The 24,722-nt window shown below is 38.2% G+C and overlaps 1 protein-coding gene across 3 annotated transcripts in view; it reads right to left on the bottom strand.

Annotated features, from left to right (window-relative positions):
- Positions 1 to 2,797: 2,797 nt before the first annotated feature.
- The window catches only part of ZNF654 (zinc finger protein 654), a 56,312-nt gene continuing 34,387 nt past the window's right edge, over positions 2,798 to 24,722 (bottom strand). For all 3 annotated transcript variants that reach the window (XM_032795087.2, XM_032795089.2, XM_032795088.2), the window contains exons 5-9: positions 18,063 to 18,265; positions 16,377 to 16,516; positions 9,151 to 9,292; positions 3,857 to 6,152; positions 2,798 to 3,424 (exon numbers count right to left, since the gene is read on the bottom strand). In XM_032795087.2, coding sequence (XP_032650978.1) covers positions 3,417 to 3,424; positions 3,857 to 6,152; positions 9,151 to 9,292; positions 16,377 to 16,516; positions 18,063 to 18,265 — 2,789 coding nt within the window. In that variant the 3' untranslated portion in view covers positions 2,798 to 3,416. The remainder of the gene's footprint in view (positions 3,425 to 3,856; positions 6,153 to 9,150; positions 9,293 to 16,376; positions 16,517 to 18,062; positions 18,266 to 24,722) is intronic.

The following is a 24,722-nucleotide window of genomic DNA, read 5'->3' as shown; positions in this document are numbered from 1 at the left end:
TCAACGAGCAAACTAATTGAGCTGAGAAAGCCTGTGTTGTCCTAGACTACTGTGAAAATTTGACTTATGCCACTGTTTTTATCAACCACACCTTCTGCCTCTCTGAATGTACCCAAGCTTCTAGCCTACAGCACCAAGCAGAGTCAGAAATAAACATAGTTCGTATGATCTACAAAACAAGGTAGTATTGTTAGTGGGTAATTTTTCATTGTAGTTGAAAATCTGAGCACTTGCAACATTCTCCTTTGATGAAAACTCTACTCCTGGGGGAATTCTGTGCCTCTGTGCATGCACACAATTTATGTCCCCTGCAGATTTATTTGCTTCCCTGCAGAAAAAAATTATTTTCTGACAGGGAAGCAACAAAAGCAACCATGAGACCCTGCCTAGCAATATGTTTTGGGTGCCCAGGGCAGCTAGCAGAAAAGTAAATCACTGGAGGGCCAGAGGCAGGACTGGGGAAAACCCAGCTGATGGCACCTACCCTGTGCCGGGTTCAGCTGCTAGTCCCAGCTGGGCTGGAGAGGACGGGACTTCCTCTTCCCTTGCATAGCATCTGGGGCTGTGTCAGACCCACCCCAATTTCTCCCCTGGCTGTAGAAAGCTCTGAAAATTCACTCCTCCACGCTTCCGGCACCCATCGCTCCTCAGCTGCAGGGAGGAGGGTTAACTGTACAGGGAGCTGCTGCTCCCCAATCCGCACAACTCCCTTGCATCCAGACCCTCTCATACTCAGACCCTCCTGACGAGCCTCACCTCCCACCCACTCACCCAAAACCCACTCCCTCTGCACCTGGACAACCTCGACGAAACACCTGAAATCATACCCTACCAAGCCCCAAACAGCTGCTCCTGGATCCCTACCCCACTGAGCTCCACTTCCCCAACATCTGGATCCCCCGTTAAGCCTCCCACACCAAAAACCCCCACTGAGATTCCGCCTGCACTGAGCCCCAACCACCTTCACCTGGACCCCCTCTGCAGAATCCCATTACCGTGGCCAGAACCCCCCCAAGAAGCCCCTATGCATCCAGATCTCTCCCACAGTCAGATCCCCCACTGAGCTGCCCACACAGAAATCTCTCAACCCAAACCTGGATTCCCCCACACTAAGCCCCTCCACGCTTGGATCCTGCCTTGCTGAGTCTGTCAGCCCACACCTGGTGCACCTGGCATGGAGGGGCAGGACTCTGGGCTGTTTCTAGGGCAGCTCCTGTCCCCGCACTGTGGTAGGGGTGGGTGCAGCCTCATTGCCGAGTCCACAGCGTGGGGTGGAAGGGGAGCTGCACAGTGATCTACCACCTCCTGTGCTCCCCAATGCCATGCTGGAGCCTCCACATTTATTTCACAAATAAAATTTGCAGAATTTTAATATATTGTGTGCGGAATTCTTAATTTTTGGGCACAGAATTTAATTTTTGACGCACAATACCCTCATGAGTAAAACTCAGGAATGCCTTTTTGCTGTGTGTCTTTATGCCTGCTACATAGAAGTGACATATTGAAACTTTCCATCCTTACATATATGCTAGCAAGCAAGCTAGAGATAACGAGGTTGTCTCTAGCTTATATATACCTACCCCTGGAAATTTCCACTACCTGCGTCTGACGAAGTGGGTATTTACCCACGAAAGCTCACGCTCCAAAACGTCTGTTAGTTCAATGAACTAACCTCGTTATCTCTAGCTTGCTTGCTAGCATATATATACCTACCCCTGGAAATTTCCACTACCTGCGTCTGATGAAGTGGGTTTTCAACCACGAAAGCTCACGCTCCAAAACGTCTGTTAGTCTATGAGGTGCCACAGGATTCTCTCATCCTTACAGACTAATTCTGGATGTCACTTTTACCAGCAATCTTTTCCTGGCCAAACTTTGCTTTACATTGCTGAGCTTTTTCATTCGTTTCTGATAAGGACCACCACCTTTTTCAGAGAGACTGCTACTGCTGGCTGTACTGTGTTTTAAGGTTGACCTGTTAACATTTTCCCATTCCTCCTTTACATGACAGAGCATTACTTGGTAAATCAAAACTCAGTGCTGCATCACTGCAGGATACTGAGTTTCTTCATGATCTATTTTTGCTAATAACTGACATTCTTTGCTTTGTCTTCTGTTCTATCTTCATTTAATTCACATTTTTCATGGACAGAATTGAACAGAGACGCTTTTCTATCAGTCATACTAAGAATTGAAGGACCTTTATATTTGGATATTTTAGCACTATACTCCAGCTCAAATTCACCTTTCTTCACTCCGTGCATACATTTATTTTTTAGCCTCAGTCTGTACGTGTTAGTCCCAGCAGCTGCTGTACACATTACTTGTGTTAAATCTCTTAGGGCTGGTCTACACTAGGGGCCGAAATTGATCTAAGATACGCAACTTCAGCTATGCAAATAGCGTAGCTGAAGTCGGAGTATCTTAGATCGAGTTACCTACCGTCCTCACAGCGCGGGATCGACGTCAACGGCTCCCCGTCGACTCTGCTACCGCCGTTCACATTGGTGGAGTTCCGGAGTCGACAGGAGCTCGTTTGGGGATAGATATATCGCGTCTAGATGAGATGCGATATATCGATCCCCGAGAAATCGATTGCTACCCGCAGATATGGCCGGTAGTGAAGACGTATGTGTAGTTTTGTCATATACTTTAAGTGGGCTTTTAAGCGCATCTGAATTGTGTCTTGTACATATCTAATATCAGACTGTTGATACAATTTTCATTGTATATGCTGTACTTTTAACTTTTGGCTATTGGTACACACTGTCCATTTTAGACTTCTCTACACTCTTCATTTTGGATTCTGAACAAAAGTTTATTAAATGACCTCCATGATTTTTTGTTAAAGACACAAACTTTGAAAAAAGAATGTCCATTTCCTCTATCAGATTTTTATCCATACCATGAACATAAATGTAATGTCTCTGTAAATTAAATCTTTTTAATAATGTGGAGCGAGACCCTTTCAACTTGCAGGGATAGGAAGGGTTTCTCTTATTACAACTTTTTAATCCAGTGGCACAGGTTACAGTGGTGTTTCTTTCTCTAAGGCAACAGCCATTCCTCTTCTCTGCCTACTCAGCTGAGTGTTTTATTTTTCTTAAGCACTTATGTCAGACACACTCTGCTGCTGTTCTTTGATCATACACTGGGAATTCATGGGGCTTTCTGGATAACTGGTACTTTGGGGAGTTTGTAGCAACCTTTCGGGACTCAAAACCTGCACAGCTCCTACTAGTCCTCTGAGTTCTATCTAGAAAATGTGCTTTGTCTTTTATCAAGGTCACATTTTTCTTTAGTAATTTGAGTCTGCTTTATGATTAAGGCCATCTGGGAAACAGCAAACTGATGCTTCTTCATGTAGTGTTTTCTCACACCACTCCTCAATTGATACATCTTCCCACAACATTTAATCAGGCACCTGTAAAACAGATTAAGTTTGTTAGATTTCATTTTGTTCCCATGCAAATAGTGCTTTAAATTGGAATTTTGCTTCTGTTTGTCAATATGCCTAGTTCTGAATATGCAAGTAGAAAATGCATGGATTAAACTAACCAACTCTGTCTTGTCTGAATGCGCTCTCAAAGCTGTCTGCTGATTTTCAACTCATTTCTTTTCCTAAACACTTAGTTTGAATGAGTTTATCTTCCGGTTTATTAAAATACTTGGCTTTTATTCACATCATTACCATTCAATTCTAGTACATCTAGTACAGGTTCGAGTACAGTGGAATTGGTTATGTGCTCTATTTGTCTTTTTTTAAATCTGTTCTGCCTTGAGGCCTGTTTCCAAGGACCATTTCTCTTAGTTTCTCTCTCTAAACGTATGCATATAGAAGCACTGTAAGACTTACTTTCATCATCTGAATCAAATCCAAACAGCGTCTGACATTTCTTTTGTGCAAGGTGAGCCTCAAGTGCTTCTGAGTTACAGTAGGTGGTCAGGCAGTTCCCACATCTAAATCTTTCTGCTGATTTGCTACAAGCTTTATCTTGCTCAGAATGGGAATCTATTTTATCAGTTACAGTTTTTCTACGTTTTGGCATGCTAATGTATCGTTCATCAAGGTAACTTGGAGGCAACGGTCTAACATATGGTTTTGTCACAATTAAGCCATATGAAGTGTTTTCACTTGTCTGATTTGGTTTTGAAGGCGACTGAGAGACTGCAGCAGTATTGTTTTGTGGTATATCATTGCTGTTCTGTAAAACGGGTATTGACCCATTTTCTGTCCTTGTTTCATCTGCCACTCTGTCCAAAGCTGCATCTGATGAAGCTGAACAAGTCTGCTCCAGTTCAATGTGCCCATTGACCAGTTGGTCACGAATATTACAGTTTTCAGTTTTTGGCTGTACTATAGGCATCTTTTGGTCTATCAAGCTTAAAACTGTAGCAGTAACATCAGATGAATTTTCACTCCCATTCTGAATTACATTGTATGCTTTCTTCTCAATACTCTGAATATATGTCTTTGGTTCTGTAGAGTCTTTCCTTGCCTTCCAAGTTGGAACTGGTAAATCTAGAGCTTCTTTTTCGCTACTAGAAGCATCTTTTTCTTGAAAACCACAAAGTGACTCCAATAGAGTATCTGACAAATTTTCTTCATTTACTTCAGAACATTCCGTTTTGTTTAAATAATGCTGAGCCTCATGTTCATACAGCAAAGGAAGCTCTTCAAATAGCTCACAGCACTCTGCAAAATTGCACTGAGCTTTAAAAACACTGTGACTTTTCATATGCTCTGAAAGCTCAGTGGACAGCTTAAATCTCTGATTACAGTTAAAATGTAAACAAAAGTAAACATTTGGATATACGTGTCGCTTCAGGTGGTCTATGAAATGCTGAGAATCTGCAAACTTTCTCTGACAGAACCGACATTTTCCTTTATTCCACTTCATTATATGCTGCTGCACCTTCAGATCAGCTGGGTGAGCTTTTCTTGCATGTTTATTGAGAAATCTTATCTTTTTAAACACTCTAATGCAACTGTTGGCAGGGCACTTGAAGTTACCTTCTTGATCCATAACATCCGGATCCTTTTGAGAGCACAAAGCTCCATTTACTTTATGAAGTATAGGAGACTCTTGACTCGGGCTACTGCCACCCTCAGGCAAACCCTCTGTAGTTAAAGGCTCAGGAGTATTATTTAAACAGCTGTCACAACTACCATTTTCAATAATATTATCCTGTTGGCTTACATGATTTTCAGCCACATCCAATTCCTGGTCATGGTTTTGTAGTTCCATATCAGTACCTGGAACTACTGCAACCTCTGATTCATTACCTTTAGAACTGTTAGAATTCCCATTTTCAAAAGAGACTGACGCATGAGAGCAATTTACTTCATTTAAAGCAGGGGTTTCCTGATCATCATGATGGGTAGCAGCAAGATGCTGTCTTTGTATTTTCTTGACATGATTCCTTAAGTGCTTCAGCATGATTCCTCTTTGCCTGAATTTCCTACAGCATATTACACATGAAAAACTGCCTTTTTTCTGGTGAGCCTGTGCATGCCTCACAATGTGACCACCAAGAAATTCCCTGTTGCATAATGCACAACGGTGTCTTGGTACATTATGATCTATTTTAGATGCTGCAAGAGCTACATGGTTCTTTCTGGCATGATCTTTAGATTGGTCTTCAGAGGAGTCTTCAAGGTCAAGCTCCCCATTACTTAGATCTGTTAAAGAAACTTCTTCACTCAAAGCCTGACGTTCCATCGGCTTCTCTGTATTAGCAACAGAATTTTCCAGTGTACTTGCACCTAAGCCAACAGATGCTTTGTCCCTCAACAGTGATAAACAATTCTGCTTGATCATCAAAAAATTCCAAAACTCAGGATCAAAAAACAAACCTTTCTTCAAAATTGGAAGCAACTCAAAACGTACACGGTTCTGAACAGAACTAGTGTGCTCATTATACTCTTCATCTGCACATTTATATAGATGTTCAACAGTGTAATATGATTCTAAGGTGCGCTCAAGAAAAAAGATAGAAAGCGCACAAATTCTGAGTATCTCCAAGTCATTTGGCAAAAAATGAGCAATCGTTTTATATATGAGACATTTCATAATTGGATCGTCACGAAGGTCCAACTGCAGAGCACAGCCACATATTTCAACACAAATCTGCAAACCATCGTCTCCAACCTGCAGAAAAGAAATTAAGATTAATTATACATCATCCCCTACTTTTATTGTTGGTTTGCAACAGAGGCCCATTTGAATACAAAATAAAACAAAAGCAACAAAAATTCAGTTCTAAAACAATACTTGAATTTCAACCTAACAACTTTGTATTAAAATATTTCAAAGGTAAGTAGAATTCAGAAGGCATCTCAGTTAATGTAAATGTTCAAACTTGCAAAGATCTCCAAAAGCAGATTTTATTAAATGATATATAAATAAAGCAATAAAATAAACTACAGCTATGCTGAGCATAACATTTGGCTTGCACTGCAGGCTGCATACGTAGTGCTGTCAACAAAGCTTCGGATACTTCTGCACTGCACACTTCTGTGTCAAAGAGACAGCGGGATGACCGTTTGGGCATGTTTTAGTTTCAGTTTAGAGAAATGCACGCAAAGGACCATGGTGCAAAACACTATTCTGCCATCCGTATCCTGATTAATTGGTCTATATTTCATAATATAACTGAGCATATTCTAAATACACTTTCACACACTCGAGGGAAAGAAAAATATAATGCAGTGTTTTGGTCAAGGTTTCCTGAAGGTTTCTCTACATCTGTCCCCATTTTGACTCATTTAACTTGTACTGCATAAAAAATGAAAACTACAAATGTTGGCATAACTTTTCAAACGTGACAAGTGATTTTGGGTGCTCAAACTGACTTATCATAATAGCCTGACATTTCAGAAATGGTGAGCTATAACCCTGAAAAAAAGACTAATGACTTGAAATTTAAGCTAGGCCCTTAACTGAAATTTATAATTAAGATGTGTTTCTGAAAACGCCTCCTGAGATATAAAATAATTTGATAAAGGAAAAAATTGGGAACAAGTTTTTATTATAGCGATATGTTGCATACATCTCCAATATCTATGTATCAACAAGTACATACATATTCACATATTGGTTGGGGCATTTAAAAATCTAAATAGCACTTGAGTGTTTAGTTAAATCTTACTAACAGACCAGTACCAGATTAACCTAACCACCAGGAATATTTTTTGGACTATTTACTTAGAGTCAAGACATGGTGAACATTAACAGAATTGTTTCACTTGTGTATAACTATACTGTAATGTTAACATAGGTTTACTTTGGTTCAAGTGGAAAAAATGATTACATTCTTCATGCACCTAAGTCTTAGAATGCCAAGAAACCTAATACAGTCCTACTACTATAAAAATCTGCTGTTAGCTGTAAAGTTAGTCAGATATTAGATGTGGAATTTGTGCTATTTAGCACATTAGGATGTGCAATGTTGAACTTTATTACAAACTTCTGAGAGACATGGCAAAGCATACAGACAGGCTGAACCTGGTACCAAATGTCACCAAATGAGTGTCTGAAGTACAATGTGTTTAGCATCTTGGTCTACTCTATTGGCTCTTTTGCGTGGAGTTTGTAGTACTTTCCTTTTTCCAGGATCCAGGCTTGATTCCTTGCCAAAGAATTAATAATCCCTCAGGACACTGCCACTATCATACAAACTCAAGGTCCATGTTAAAAGAAATAGATCTATACTTTGGCTACAGATAAAAAGGCAGAGAACCAACTAAGTTTACCATGTCTTCTGCTTAGAACCTTGTTTGGCCAAAGGTAAGTAATACCACATTACATTAAATAGTCCAATTCTTCAGCCATTATATTGCCAATAACAAGGCTACAATTAATTGTGCCCGTTTCTTAATTCAAGGGGTCTCAAATATACATAGGTTGGGCCTTATCTCAGTAGAGGCTGTCTCACAGATCACACTTTCTCTCATTTAAGACTGCATGGGTCATCAGCTCTCCCACCGGCAAACAAGTAACATCCTTCTATCAACTACAGCAATTGCTTACATTGCAAAGGAGTATTAGAAATGCATTGAGTACTTTTAGCTCCTTTTAATATAAACTATGAAAACAGCACCATGTAACCAGTCAGGTGTTTGCAGACCACCAGCAAGTGCTGTAGGGGCCACTTGTAGTTGATGGATGATAGTTTGGCAACTACTGATTTAACTGATAATATCTGCCCTGAGACAATTCAAAATCTCTGTTCGTCTCCTGAATGGTAAATATATACAGCCTGCTTGGGAAAGTGCTTCAAAAAGCTTTAGCAGATGTGCTCTTCTGGAATTAGGATGCCAGCAGACACAGGACAGGTATGAGAGGCCCAGTGAAACCCATTAATAATAAATGGTGGTACATTTAATCCAAGCGGAAAGCAATTATATGGAAGATACTATTTAATCAAAACAACAACTGAATCTCAGCCAAAATGAAGAAAACCCAACAAAAATACTGCAAAATGATCTTATACAAAAATACTAAAGAAATCAGCCAAACCCATCTTCTAGGTGAGAAATATAAGTCTACAGATGCTTTAATCATTTAGATCACTGGAAGTTTAACTCCTTTCCGTATGCTACAGACAAGTTACTTGTACTGATCTATTGACACGTACTGTGTTGTAGTATCCCATTATAGCTTATTGTAGAGTGGCTGTTGCTGAAGGAACTCCAAAAGGAACACAGTTTCAGATTTCTGCATGAAAGCATGTTACTATCATTGCAACACTTAAGATTACGAGAACAGTAGTAAATTAGAAACCAAGTTTTTTTTTCTAGTTTGCTTACTTGGTGTATTTATTTATTGTAAATGTTGTCATTTCTGTTGTGTCAATTTCCTCTTATTTCTATAGGGTTGTGAGGAGCCCACATACATGAGAGAAAAACAGTTTAAATAATAGGAAAAAGTGCATTTGTAAAATCATAACGGACAAAGGAACTCTGGGTCATATGCAGTACCCAGAAGTTTTTTTAGCTAGTTTTTTGGGTCTTGACTTAATTTGAAATTAATATTATCTAGCTATCCCTTCTTTCCCCCTTTGCTGCAATGGACCAGCACACAAGAAAATGAAGTAGCAATGACTAAGTCAAATTGGTAATGCAAAAAAAAAAAAATCAACACTTACTTCATCCTTAATAACTTTCATGAAAGGGAAAATTACTCTGATATTTGTAGCTATCCTTAAAAGCTGGTAGCACTGATCAACAAATACTTGTTTCGAAGGGTTAGATTTAAGCTGAAGTTTACTCCACATAAATATCAGATCCCTATAAATATAAAGCAAAACAGTTTTGTTAAGCTATGGTTGAAACAGAGCTGGCGTTAAGCAAGATGTGTTTCTATAAGCAGCCTGACTATGCATATTGTCTGCATGCAAATAATTGTGTAACTATAATCATATTTGACAGTTAAGGGCAAAGCTAATTAAAACCACAAATATATGCATGAAGTTACATGATGGAAAATATCATTTTTAAAGCATCTATGATATACCCTATCACGGACCCACTAAAATATGCAACAGAAGATTAATGGATCCAGCTTAGTATCAGAGAACTGGACAACAAAACATTAAGCTTATAGCATTTACCCTGCTTTCCGAAGATTATAGGGAAGATGACTGTCAGGATGGCCATGCCAATATATTCTGGGATTAAATTACATTTACGGTAAGGTGGGGAAGCTTTCAGGAGCACAAATGTCTGAGGGTGACAAAATGAAGGGATGGTAGGGAGATGCTCTCTGATCCATTTCACTATTAGGGGAAGCCTATGGGTTACCATTTAGCAGATATTGATGTTTTGCATGGTGCATGTCTATATCACTATTATACTGTCCTTTTCTGACCAGTGATGTCTTCTGTACTATACAGTGTTGTTGTAGCTGTGTCAGGCACCGGATATTAGAGACACAAAGTGGGTGAGAATATCTTTTATTGGACCAACTTCTGTTGTGAGAGAGAAGCATTCAAAAGCTTGTCTCTCTCACCAAGAGAAGTTGGTCCAATAAAATATTACCTCATTCAGCTTGTCTTTTGTACTAGCCCTTTAAGCCTGTAACAGGCATATGGCAATAGCAGGCCATCTGTTGAGGATGCATGATAGGGGAAGTCTCTGGCCTGCATATTCAAGATGAATATAGAAAAAAGTCTCTTGCCTTTATATGCAGTTTCAAGTCTTTGATGTTATCCATCCCAAAGTTGGGTGCAGGGGAGTAGAATCTTGTGTACAAGGAAGAGGTCTTTGGTCTATACCATATAGGTGGACAGCCCAGTGAACCTCTAATGAGCAGGTACATTTGCAATTTACAGGACAGTAGGCAGAGTTTTCACTGGGATACGTACTTCACAGCTGAAAACTGGTAGAGCTCGTGGGCAACAGGAAATAAAGGCAATTTCTTCCAACTTTAACTATGGAGTCACTACTGTGACTCCATGGCAGATGGATTCAACATAAGATATCTTTCAAAAGAAAAAAGTCTAAAAATAAAGTCTAAGGCATCTATACCCCAGAAAGTAGTTCTTTAACACCTCTAGAACAAATCTAAGCAACCACCCTTAGTTAATAATTTAAAGAATTATACACAACTACCTTCCAAATATCATGGGTTAAAAAGAAAGCCAAGATTGGCTGAATCGCACACTCGTATGAAATGAGCCTTATGACCAGGTTGCAGCCCTGCCAAACTAATCATGATACGTGAGCAGGCCATTTGGATTTTTTTCCAGTGAATCCCACAGAACCTAGTGAATTAGTATAAAAAAACCAAAAGGTTTGGCTGACTTTTTAATCTGTGCCAGATACAAGTCTAGCAAGATTCTTGACATCAAGCTTGTGAAGAACAGCCTCACTAAGCAGAGGAAAACATTGCTAGGATTGACTGAATATGATAGAACACCTACATCACTTGAGAATTTGGGGTGTTTCAACAGCTCCACGGTACATTTAAAAATACAATATAAGTTGGTTCAGATACTAGATCTTGAATCTCACTTATTCCGAACTTAAGTCATTTCCCCCAGGAATATTAAGTTCCAAGTAAAATCTGAGCTCAGAGTAGACTAAATTAAAAACAGGCTTTCCTCAGCGTAATTGCATATCCTATCATTGTGTAAAGGCACGATGCTAAAAAAAATCATCAACAATCATTTTAGCCTCTTTGTACTAGGAACTACCTATACCGTGAAGCCAGCCAAAAAAAGCCTGAACTGGTAACAGCCATTTTTATGCACAAAAATATTGTTCCAATAAATTTCCCAGGGAAAAAAAATCTCCTGCCTTAAGGATTAAACAAGATGTATGAACCATTTATGTTCAGCTGTGCCAGGATCATGAATATCTCATAAATACATCAAGACACTTGTAAAGCTTGTGAAAGCACAGAGAAACTGATTATCTCCTGTATAATAAAATAGCTATTTCAACTTTTCACAAACATTGAAGGAAGACGTTCAGAACTGAAACAGACAAGAGAAGAAACCTGAGCAGCTTGTGTGGGGCATATAAAAGTATTCATATGAGCCTTTTAGCATAGGATCTTGAAATTTTTCCCCTTAAATGTCCACCAAGTACATTACTGATTAGCATGAAAACTCCTGACATTTATAAACACCAAGGATAAAATTTTCAAAAGCATCCAAATGACTCAGGACCCTAAATCCCATTTTCAAGTCATTTAGGCACATAGGAACTTATACCTAACTGAAAGTGAATAGGATCTAGGCTAAGCGGCTCAGTAACTTTTGAAAATGGGACTTAGGTTCTTAAGCCACTTGGATGCTTTTGAAAGTTTTACTCCAAGCTTCTATCCTCTCGGGGGCCACACTGACAAGAAGTGTTAACACAGGATATGGTGCAGAGTTTCCCTGGTTCTCTGACCAATGTGGCCAGATATTCAGCCTGATGTGATCAGTTATAACTATCCTTAACAAATGCTGAAAACAGTTTTTGCCACCACAAACAGCATCTGAGGCTTTGTCTCTCTTGACCTACATCTAAGACCTTTGCTACCGATGTTAAGAGGAAAGGCAAATGTGACCTATTTCAAGTAAATGGAAGAAACATCCCTGAACATACATAGGTATTGGTAATAACACTAGATGTCCATTCTGAATGGTTATGAATAGATCTCTCTGCTGTATCCTACACAAAAGATACCAAACTACCTACCAGTGAGCCAAAGATCAACAGCAGATCAGATAAACAGATCAACAACTGTGTTTCTTTCATGCCAAGCAAGTGACCATGACAAATGTCTGGAAACTACCAAATCACACACCTGGAAGGTGTGATCCTGTTTAAGTTTGCTTATGTCAACATCCTGGTTGTCAGTTTGAATCATGATTACCTTGCTATACTTAAAAAGGTTGTAGAGCAGTTTTTAAACTAGGGTTGGGGGAAAGCCGAGAGGTGCAGAGGACCGTATGGTTCAGACATGCCTATGCGGAAGATCTATAAATGGAGATGCCCTATGTCCTAATAAGGATGTGAGGTTGGAAGATGATAAAATACAGGAAGGATCTGATGAGAAACAGTCAGATGAAAAAAAGTCTTATTCAATTAAATCGTGTAATGGCAGGCAGCTGAAAAGTGACAAGTTTTTAAAAGTACTTTTATACCAATGCTAGAAGTCTAAATAATAAGACGAATGAACTAGACTGCCTCATATTAAATAAGGATATTGATACAACAGGCAACACAGAAACTTGGTGGAATGAGGATAATCTATGGGACGTAGTAATACCAGGGTACAAAATATTGTAGGAAGGACAGAACAAGTCGTGCTGGTGGAGAAGTGGCACTATATGTGAAAGAAAGCATATAATCATATGAAGTAAAAATCTTAAATGAATGAAACTGTACCATACAATCTCTATGGATAGTAATTCCATACTTGAATAATAAGAATATAGCACTAGGGATATATTACAGACCACCTGACCAGAATGGTGATAGTAACTGTGAAATGCTCAGAGAGATTAGAGAGGCTATTAAAATAAAAAACTCAATAATAATGGGGGATTTCAACTATCCTCATCTTGACTGGGTACATATCACCTCAGGAAGGGATGCACAGATAAAAGTTTCTTGACACCTTAAATGACCTTCTTGGAGCAGATAGTTCTGGAACCCACAAGAGAAGAGGCAATTCTTGATTTATTCCTAAGTGGAGCACAGGATCAGGTCCAAGAGGTGAATATAGCTGGACCACTTGGTAATAGTGACCATAATATAATTAAATTTAACATCCCTGTGGCGGGGAAACCACCACAGCAGCCCAACACTGTAGCATTTAATTTCAGAAAGGGGGACTAAACAAAAATGAGGAAGTTAGTTAAACAGAAAGTAAAAAGGTACAGTGCCAAAAGTAAAATCACTGCAAGCTGCATGGAAAGTTTTTAAAGACACCATAATACAGGCTCAACTTAAACATATACCTCAAATTAAAAAACATAGCAAGAGAACCAAAAAGTGTGGCTAAACAAAAGAAGCAGTTGAGACGTAAAAAGGCATCCTTTAAGAAGTGGAAATTAAATCCTCATGAGGAAAAGAGAATGGATCATAAACTCTGGCAAATGAAGTGTAAAAAAATTTAAATTAGAAAGGCCAAAAAAATCTGAAGAACAGCTAGCCAAAGACTCAAAAAGTAAAAGCAAACACATTTTTAAGTACATCAGAAGCAGGAAGCCTGCTAAACAACCAATGGGGCCACTGGACGATCAAGATGATAGAGCAGCACTCAAGGATGATACGGCCATTGCGGAGGAACTAAATTAATTCTTTGCATTGGTCTTCCCAGTTGAAGATGTGAGGGAGATTCCGAAACCTGAGCCATTCTTTTTAGGTGACAAATCTAAGGAACTGTCCCAGACTGAGGTGTCATTAGAGGAGGTTTTGGAACAAACTGATAAACTAAACAGTAATAAGTCACCACGACCAGATGGTATTCACCCAAGAATTCTGAAGCAACTCAAATATGAAATTGCAGGACTACTAATTGTCATCTGTAATCTATAATTTAAATCAGCTCCTATACCAAATGACCAGAGAATAGCTAATATGATGCCAATTTTTAAAAAAGGGCTCCAGAAGAGACCCCAGCAATTACAGGCCGGTAAGCCTGACTTCAGTACAGAGCAAACTGGTTGAAACTATAGTAAAGAACAAAATTGTCAGACACATAGATGAACATAATTTGTTGGGAAACAGTCAACATGGTTTTTGTAAAGTGAAATCATGCCTCCCCAATCTACTAGAATTCTTTAAGGGGGTCAACAAGCATGTGGACAAGGGGGATCCACTGGATATAGTGTATTTAGATTTTCAGAAAGCCTTTGACAAGGTCCCTCACCAAAGGTTCTTAAGCAAAGTAAGCAGTCATGGGATAATAGGGAAGGTTCTCTTGTGGATTGGTAACTGGTTAAAAGATAGGAAACAGTAGGAATAAATGGTCAGTTTTCAGAATGGATAGAGGTAAATATTGGTGTCGTCCAGGGGTCTGTACTGGGCCCAGTCCTATTTAACATATTCATAAATGATCTGGAAAAAGGGGTAAGCAGGGAGGTGGCAAAATCTGCAGATGATACATAACTACAAGACAGTTAAGTCCCAGGCAGACTGCAAAGAGCTACAAAAGGATTTCTCCGAACTGGGTGACTGAGCAACAAAATGGCAGATGAAATTCAGTGTTGATAAATGCAAAGTAATGCACATTGAAAAACAAACCCAACCATGCATATAAAATGATGGGGTCTAGATCAGCTGTTACCACTCAAGAAAGATCTTGGAGTCATTGTAGATAGTTCTCTGAAAACATCCACTCAGTGTGCAACAGCAGTCAAAAAAGCAAACAAAATGCTGGGAATAATTAAAAAAGGGATAGATAAGACAGAAAATATCATATTGCCTCTATATAAATCCCATGGTACATCCAGGTCTTGAATACTGCATGCAGATGTGGTTGCCCCAACTCAAAAAAGATGTATTGGAATCGGAAAAGGTTCAGAAAACGGCAATAAAGACTATTAGGGGTATAGAACAGCTGTCGTATAAAGAGATTAATAAGACCGGGATTTCTCAGCTTGGAAAAGAGACAACTTGGGCGGGGGGTTGGGGGTGGAGAATATGATAGAGGTCTATAAAATCATGACTAGTGTGGAGAAAGTGAGTAAGTGTTATTTACTCCTTCTCATAACACAAGAGCTAGGGACCATGAAATGAAATTAAGAGACAGCAGGCTTAAAAACAAAAATATTTTTCTTTTTTTTGTTTTTTTTTTTCTTTTACACAACACAATCAACCTGGGGAACTCCTTGCCACAGGATGTGATGAATACCAAACTATCATAGGTTAAAAACAGAACTAGATAAATTTATGGAGAATAAGTTCATCAATGGCTATTAGCCAGGATGGGCAGGGATGGTTTCCCTAGCCTCTGTTTGTCTAAGCTGGGAATGGACTTATTTTCCATTTTTCAATTTGATTTTAAATCCTCTCTTGATCAGTCACAAAGCAGATCAGTAGGATTCAGCAAAACCAACTGAATCTTCTTGCTTCACCAACATGTTAGACACAGATAAACTAAGTGCACTTTTTAATAAAAGGCCGTCAAATTTTACCTGGTTTAAGAAATTTCAAAAGTAAAACAGATTATTCTCTGGTAGACACCTTTCAAACCTTAGAGGATGGAGCAATACTTGTTCTGATGTATTCTAGAGAATACATGTTATCAAAAAAATCTTAAACTCTATCTTTTCCTCTGAATGCATGCAGATTTATTTTAATTATGTGAATCTTATCTAAATGGATACATTTAACTTTGTGATTCTGCAGGTTCTTTGGATTTGTAAGACAATAGCCTATGGGAATAAATTAAATTGGAATTAACAAAAAAGTATTCTCAAACAGCAGATTTTCAGAGAAGATTACAGATCCTCTATTAGATATTAACGCATACATCCATGGGATGCTGTAGGTAAATTACAATAATGCTGGTGTGACTATTTAAAAAGCTGGATAGGAAAATACTTTTGGTGCCAGAAATTTTTTAAGTAGGTTATATTTATTGATATTGACAGCAGTGTAACTCTCTAGTTTAGACACTCACACTTCTGCTGTAATGAATGTAGCATGTCCTCACTACAATGAAAACGATTAGGGCTACAGAACGGCCGCCTCCCATGTACAGCTACATAGACAGGCTAGATACGCATAACATGCATACTGGAAAAGTCAGAACAGTTACAACTGCAGTTTTAAAGTTTAGCCGCATCTTAAAGTTAACACACTTCACTTCTATCTTGGCAATAAGCATTTATCTTCTGAGCTCCTTCACCAGAAAGAACGTATTTACCAGATACAATACATGTCCCCATTTTGGAGCTGTGGGACCAGGAACGATTCACACAGCTGTAAGGCTAAGGTAGTCTTCCCTTCTTTTTCAGTGTTGCAGATGATCTCAATTCCACTCTTGCAATCAGTCCTCAATAAGTGCTATGCAATTAAAATAAGATTAGTTTAGATAAGTTTGCTAATGTGGGGGAAAAAAAGTTGATCACACCTTGCTATGCTAAAGTAGTCACTGATATTTCCAAGAATTGCTAATGACAGGGATTCTTTGGCAAAAGTTTTGTTTTTTTCTGCAGATAATCATCTAAGACAAGCTGTCTTATGCCCAAATAAATTTGTTAGTCTCTAAGGTGCCACAAGGACTCATTATTTTTGCTGATACAGCCTAACATGACTACCCTCTGAAACCTAAGACAAGTTTACTTGTTAGATGTTATAAGATATTTAGGGTAAAGTTTTCAATGGGATTTAGGGGTTAGTACAGGGGTCGGCAACCTTTCAGAAGTGATATGCCGAGTCTTCATTTATACACTCTAAAATAAGTCTTCGTGTGCCAGTAATACATTTTAATGTTTTTTAGAAGGTCTCTCTATAAGTCTATATATTATATAACCCAACTACTGTTATATGTAAAGTAAACAAGATTTCCAAAATGTTTCAGAAGCTTTATTTAAAATTAAACTAAAATGCAGATCTTATCAGTTTAGTGTGATCCTTGCCTTTGCTTTTCCTTGCTGAATTTTCCAATGTCGGTTCCTGTCAGCCGGGGTCTCAGCCCGCTGCCAGCCTGTGGTTCCTTCACCCAGGCCAACAAAGGGTGCTGAATGGGACCGGCAGTGGGAACCTGGCTGGCAGGAGCAGGTGGTGGAAACCGCAGAGCAGCAGCAGACTGAGCAGCTCGACCTGCCGCTGCTCTGGGATTTTGGCCGCCAGCTCCTGCCAGCTGGGTTCTCAGCCCGCTGCCAGCCTGGGGTTCCTTCACCCAGGCCAGCAGTGGGCGCTGAGGGAGACTGGCGGTGGGACCCTGGCTGACAGGAGCTCTGCCCGCTGCCACGTGCCATCAGAAATCTGCTTGCATGCCACCTTTGGCACATATGCCATAGGTTGCTGACCCCTGGGTTAGTACATATAAAACCTATTATTTCTAGGCGTTGTGTTGCACATATCCTGGAAGCCCACCTGAAAGCTTTATTTCGATTTTGACAAATTAGCACAAAATGCACTCATTTGTAACACGTACTATTAATATTAAAAGGAGAAACTATGTAGTGCCATTTCACATACCAGCACAAACAAAAAAACCAGTTTTTTTTAGAAGTTTAAGAAATTTGACAAGGCAGAAAGACTTAAACTGAAAGTAATCTAAAATTAACCTCTTCTGCTATAGCCCCGTTGTTTTAAAACAACTATTCGACTTTGTTACAAAATCCCTCTGAATCTGTTATTTAGAGAATATTTGGGGAAAATGGTGTCTTCAGGTAAATGTAAACGACCAATGAAGTCACTAGGAGTTGTATGTTCAGACTTTAGTCCTCAGAAAATAAATTCAAATGAATACCAATCAGGTCACCTGCTGTTCTGACATTTGGCTGTAGTACGAATAAAAAGTTTCATATGTTCTCTTGATGACTATACAGCAGAAGAGTATAATATATTGCTAGAGGCATAAAAATGTACACTGACACAGTACCTCCTGGAATAGCTGATCTTCTACTGGAGACATATAAAGACAGGTGAAAAAAGCTTGATGGAAATACAAATCTTTACTGATTTCTGGATGATTTATGCAAGATTTGATAAAAGCCATTGCCTCTGGGATGCGTTCGCAGGCAATAAGGTATCTGGCACGTAGTTCAAAGAACAGTGGATTTTCAGAGCTTAAATATTTGTTAACTGTATGGGAAAGAAAAATGTAGACGTAATTAGAATCTCAAGTCCCCATAAAAACATCTAAATTACACACTCATTTTTTACAGGACCGTATCTACAAGTTGCATAATCAACTATCTGCAAATGAAGCCAACCATATATTTAAATACCATATTCAGGAATCTAGCTTTCAGTTTGGAGTGAGGAATTACTACGCTGACAAGACTAGTGGTCTTACTCATTTAGTATCCTGTCTCCAACAGTGGCCAGTACCAGCTGCTTCAGAGGAATGTGTAGTAAACCTTGCAGTAGGCAATTATGGGATAACTTGCACTCAAACCTTCTCCCTCCCCCCAATGATTAGAGTGTGGCTCATGTCCTGAAGCATGAGGATATATCTCCCTTCCAAAACACTCTTTAAAATGTTTAACAATCCTGGATGTTCTTTTGTTATCCATAAAAAAAGGGGAAGTGGGAATGGGAGAAGATAATCAAATAATATTCAGCTTCAGTTCACATACTGTAAGTTTTAGTTTTTAATACAACTGTATTTTACCTTCTTAGACAGATGGAAAACTATAGCTTCTGACAAATATTTTTAAGATTCTGATTTACACTGAGCTCTTTTCAGTAAATAAGTCAGGGCCTGAAAACATTTTGAAGCTGAAATTCTGAATATTACAGAGAACTAAATTTAAGTAAAAGCTAGAAGCTTCCAGAACTGTTCAAGCTGTTATCCCTGCAAATACATTCCATAAAAATAAAGTAAAACTAGGACATTAGTGCTGTATTAAATGACTATCTACAATGTTACACTGTGGACACTAGATTTAATGAGTCACATAGCAATTCCAAAGCTTAGATCAGTGATTCTCAACCAGGCATCTGGGAACCCCTGGGGGACCACGTGCAGGTTTCAGAGGTTCCGCCAGGGTTCAGCAGGACAAATATTAGACTTGCTGGTGACCAGGGCAGAAAGCTGAGGTCCCACTGCAAGGGGCTGAAGCCTGGGGCCCTGAGCCCCGCCATCGGGGGCTGAAGCAGAAGCCTGAGCAACTTAGCTTCATGGTGTCCCCTGTGGCATGGGGCCCCAAGCAATTGCCCTGCTTGCTATCCCCTAATGCCGGCCCTGGCTTTTATATGCAGGAAACCAGTTATTGTGGCACAGGTGAGCTGTGGAGTTTTTATAGCATGTTTTGAGGCCTCAGAAAGAAAAAAGGTTGAGAACCTCCAACTTAAATCATCCCAACTCTACTGTCAAAATGCATTTCTATTTGAAATTATAGGATAACCTCAGACTTTAGTCAATATATAGTTCTCATATTAATATCTCCACAAGCTGCAATTAAGTCTAATTCCCTCACATATCATTTACAAAAAGACAAATGGTGATTAGATATAGAGTTTATTTCATCACTTCATTGTATCAACCCAACGTGTCCTTGCAATTAGGATTAAGTTAATCCCATCTTTAAAGGTGCACTAAGTAACAAAGAATATGTTCCGGTTTACTTTCATCAAGGACAACTGGACTAGACTACTACTTATGTGCAACACAACCAAGTGAAAGTTGCAGTAGAAACCTTGAACATATTTCTAAAGATACTTAGGAGCCTAAAAATGAAAAAAGGCACTTTGTAGACATTTAAAAGCACCTAATTACCTTTAAAAATCTGGCCCCTTAACTGCGTACTAATTTTTCAATCTGAAGATTGAACTCATGCTAGATTTTACATTTAATTACTTAAAATTGAAATGGAAAAAACTTAAATTGTGTTCATAAAAATAGAAAAAACTAAAACACGTGCAAAATAGCAGATTTTAGATCTAAATTTACATTAACATATTCTCTTTAAACTTGAACAGTTTAAGTCTCATTCCAGACTACAAAGTCTCAGTGTGATGCTTCTAGTTTGAAGCGCACGTTACATCCTGTCTGTTGTGTATGTTGTGAGTACTCTGGGGCGGAGACTGTTACATGTCTTGGACAATAAGGCTGATTTTTAGAGGGATTCTTAGGTGCTATCAAAACACAGAGAAATAATAGGTTTATCATAACGGTAAAGTAAATTACTTAAGCATACATAGTTGTATGACAATCTTATGTAATGCAAATAGACTAGTTCTACCTCAACCTTCCAAAAATATAATAAAAATTCTAAGGTACCTGTGTGAGAAAGTTATGAGCAAGGAGTGGGAAGAATTTAAAATGGAAGGCAGAATTCAAGCATGAACTACAGCAGTTATTGGAGACTACCACCAGAACCAAAATCACTGATATTTCCAATTAAATTAAAAACACAACGGGACTAGTTGTGTAATGCTATATCTGTATTAAAGGTAATCCAATCCTCAACCACTTATTTTACATGCAAACAAGAGTCCCTGGCAAGCTATGAGATTTGATGTTTAACTCCTACCTCTACTCATGTCAAAAGACTGTGAACATAATGATTTAGTACATCATCCATTTTCATGTAATGAATGGAAAGTCTGCAGCACTATTTCAGTTTATTTATAGAGTTCCCTTTTTCAGATGATATAGCCATGGGTCACCATGCTCCAAAGGTGAGTGTTCAATTTCACAGCAGGAACCCCTGACTACTGACTCTCTCACCTACATGGGTACTGACCACAGCCATTCACAAGTCACTTCTCAGACTTTTAGGTGTTTTTTGGCTGATTAACCCCACCTGTTTTCCTTTCCTCCCCTCTCTAGCATAGAAGCCCTATCTTCCCACGCAAGAATATACATGCTGCTGATCTAAGCCCCAAAGCAACAGACAAATCCTAATTACAGGTACAGCATTTGAGCAAGTGTTAATTTAAGAAAGGTAAAAGAAAAATAAAATAAAGCATCTATTCTTGTCCAGACAAGGACTATACAGAATCTTGCTTGAATTTACTGGATGTTCTGATTATAAAGGTTAAAGGCTGGTAGCAGAAAGCTTTTGTGTCAGAGAGTCTCTACTCCTTCTAATTTTAACGGCTCCTGCAATTCATGGCAGGCTTCTTTGGAGACTCAAGGGTCTGCCTAAAAGGTACGTGTATCAGTCTCCAGGAAAGCACTTTTTCAGTAGTAAAGCCTAGATCTTTTTCAACAGATTGCCCTCTTGCATGGCCATCAGGAAATATTGCTGAAATAACCATTGCTTATCCTAGCCTATTCTCTGTCTACAAATTGGGGGATCCAACACAGCATAATAGGATTTATTCACACAGTACACACTGTCCAACAGATTTTCATAGATGTAATACTTAATGATAAATCCTAAATCCATAGACAGATGGACGACAGACAGGCAAGATGGATAAAAATCTATTATTTTAAAAACAGGGATTTTTTAAAATTTAAATTGTTTTTTTTTTAAATTTAAATACAGATGCTTTTTAAAAATAAACCTACTTAAAGTTATGACAGCCTATAGAAAGATTTAAACTTACTATAATCTACTAACATCATTAAATAAAAAAATACTTTTAAAGCAGTAAGTTTGCTGCTAAGTTGTTTTTTTTGAACTGTATATTTAGGAAGTTTTAACCAGTTTACAAATCCTTGTCAAGTACATATCAGAAACAAAATAATCATTACAAGACTTCATTTTTGTTTACAGAGACATATAGGAATTTAGTCATCGGATCTTTCTACTTAACATGGCATTACCATATTACAGAGTAAGTATCATTCAATACCTATGACATTTCTAGTGATATTATTAAATTGAGTGAAATCTTTACATACACATTTAAACAGACCAGGTAAGTCTATCAAATGTTAAGATCCAAAAAAACTGGATTGGTGTGCTAGGTGGGGTTTTTTGTTTGTTTTTTTTTGCAGGTGAATGCAATCTGAGTACTGATGAAAAGGCAACCAAATATCCAAGTATCTATCGGTCTTTTGCTTATTTTATTGGGTCATAATTGGTGTGAATTTTTCCATAACCACAACCTCCTATTTTTTGAACCATTCTGCAATGGTTGAGCTATTTTTCTCTCTCCTATGAGAGGCTACCCGCAACTGAGCAGCTACTAGCAAAAGAGAGATTAATTCTTCATGTCCTTATGAGAAACCATTTCCACTAGGAAGCCTCAGGAGCATTATCAAAGGATCATTTGGCAATAAATATCCAAGAAGTTGTGATATTTAGTTACCAATTGTATCCCGACACTCTAAAGTGACTGGACATGGTCCATCATATATGCATAAAATCTCTATTCTCACCACAATTTCTCCAACTTTTATTCCAGTTCATTCAGTATATTTATATTTTTAACCTGGCTGGTGTGAAGTAGCACTGAAACAGTATCTTAAATAAATTTTCTTTTACTGTGCTGCAGACTGAGGTTCCACGTCCTCTTTTCCAGATCAAACCCCATTCCTTTGGCGTGATTTGTCTAGCCACATCATTTTCAAAACATGTCATACAGGGACACTTTTCTGTTAGAAAATCTGTCTGCACAGATGAATATACATTAGTTTAAATTTTTTGTTTTCTAATTGACTAGATGCCTTTGCTTCTGTTGAAGTTAGCTTTCTATATAAAAGAGTTTTTTCTGGAAAGCTGATCAACTGTGTCTGACTTGAAAGTACTGGTATCAAGGAAGAGCAGGCCAGTCAAAGATACCTTTAATCTCTTAAAATAGAAAGAAGTTTCTTTACTGAATAGCTTGCCCACCGTGTTTATTCCAAGACTCACCCAATCTTTGAAGCTCCCTGGTTTGCAATTTGAGTTAAGATCTGGATTATTTACAATTGGTGTCTTGATGAGGAAAAAGAACTGATCTTATCTCTAGTTCTATCACAGAGTAGCGTTTGCTAAGAGATGTGTGTAAATTTCTGGCAGATTTGATTCTTTATTAATCCATAATAGCCCAGCAATGTTTACACTGCCACAATTTTCTTGTTCAATACAGACCCAGTGTTTTGCTGGGCTAAAGCACCCCCAATCCACTACTGCTTTGAGCTGGTTGGCTTGATAGTACCATAGAATATTCCACCCCATTTAATGGGACTGTACAAAGAATCGGCTCTCATTCTCTCTTTTCTGATTCCATATAAATTCTAACAACATCCTCTGCATTCTTGCGAGGGATTTGTCTAGGATAATTACAGAAAGATTTTGAAATAAAGATATCCTTGGCAGAATATTCACTGTCACTGTTGCTATTCTTCACAACCAAGTAATGGCATACTTCTTCAGCAAATCAACAGAGATCTGGAGTGCTGGGGTAGTGTTTGACATTTAAATCATACAGTTCTTCTAGGTTGTTTTAAGACTTGAATTCCTTGGTCTCATAGAGTACGTTGCCCATTTGTTACCAAATGTTTTCTGGAGGAGGAACTTTTCAGAGTCTGGCAACTTTTTAGCTAGCACTTCAGATCTGGCATTATTTTCTTGAAATCCAGACACTTTCCCAAAGTCTCAAATTTCTTTATAAGCTAATTTTAGGAAAATATTTACTTTAGATAAAAATATTACATCACTTGCATATACTGTTATTTTCTGATGTGTTCCTGCAACTTTGATTCCTGTGATGGATCCATTGTTTGTTATTCTCTGTACAAAAGGCTCCACAGCTCATGAAAAAAGTAAAGGACACAATGGACATCCCCGCCTAGTCCCTCTAATTCAAAAAGAATTCAACTAGTTCAGTTTGATGACTAGTTCATTCAAAATTAAGAAACCAGCTGGGAGTTGAAGAAAATGCAGGGAAGCTTGTTTTCCTCTTCCAATCTATGAATAAAAACGAGGTGTTGGTAAGATCTATAGGTTCTAAAATCTTGAAGGATATGACCACCAGAAACAATCAGTTCATTAACTAGAGATAATACTGCCTTTGATTAATAAGTCAGTTTTAAATGCAAATCATGTTTGATCAACTTTGAAACTTTATGAAACTTTATTTAATAGAAGATATTAGAATTACAGTGCTGTTTTTGTGCATTTTTAAATTGAATTTGAATTCCAATGCTTAATATAAATCACAAGAAAAAAGTTAATCTAGTAAATGAGAAATGCATGATTTGCCATTTTATAACAAGAAAGATGCAAAAATTTAGAATCTGAATAAAAGTAAGGTAAGCTATTTAAAGTGCTTAACTAAAGATGTATAGACAAAGGGTTCTCCTGGTTAGCAAAAAGAAGCACCACATTCAGTGTAAAGGCTATATTTAGTTGCAAACATGTTTTAATGGTTACCAAATAATGAAAAATCAACCTCTCTTTAGGAAAATAAGTATAAACACAAAACATGATTAAAATCGCTTATTTAAATCAAGATCTCCTGCTTGCTGATTTAACTCATGATTTAAAACAAACCACCCTGATCAAAAGTGCCCACCGTGGGAGCAGTTGGGTAATGTTTTAGAAATATAAATTTAGCTTAAATGTATTATTTTTGCAGTACTGATTCAAAAATCCTCCTATGCTCAGTGAAAGCTCCTTCCAAAAGATTTGGGCTTTAGAGGCAGCCAAATTTA

This window comes from Chelonoidis abingdonii, chromosome 1 (assembly GCF_003597395.2).
Source record: "Chelonoidis abingdonii isolate Lonesome George chromosome 1, CheloAbing_2.0, whole genome shotgun sequence".
In the NCBI taxonomy this organism is placed as follows: Eukaryota; Metazoa; Chordata; order Testudines; family Testudinidae; genus Chelonoidis; species Chelonoidis abingdonii.
This window is presented reverse-complemented; position numbering and strand designations above follow the sequence as displayed.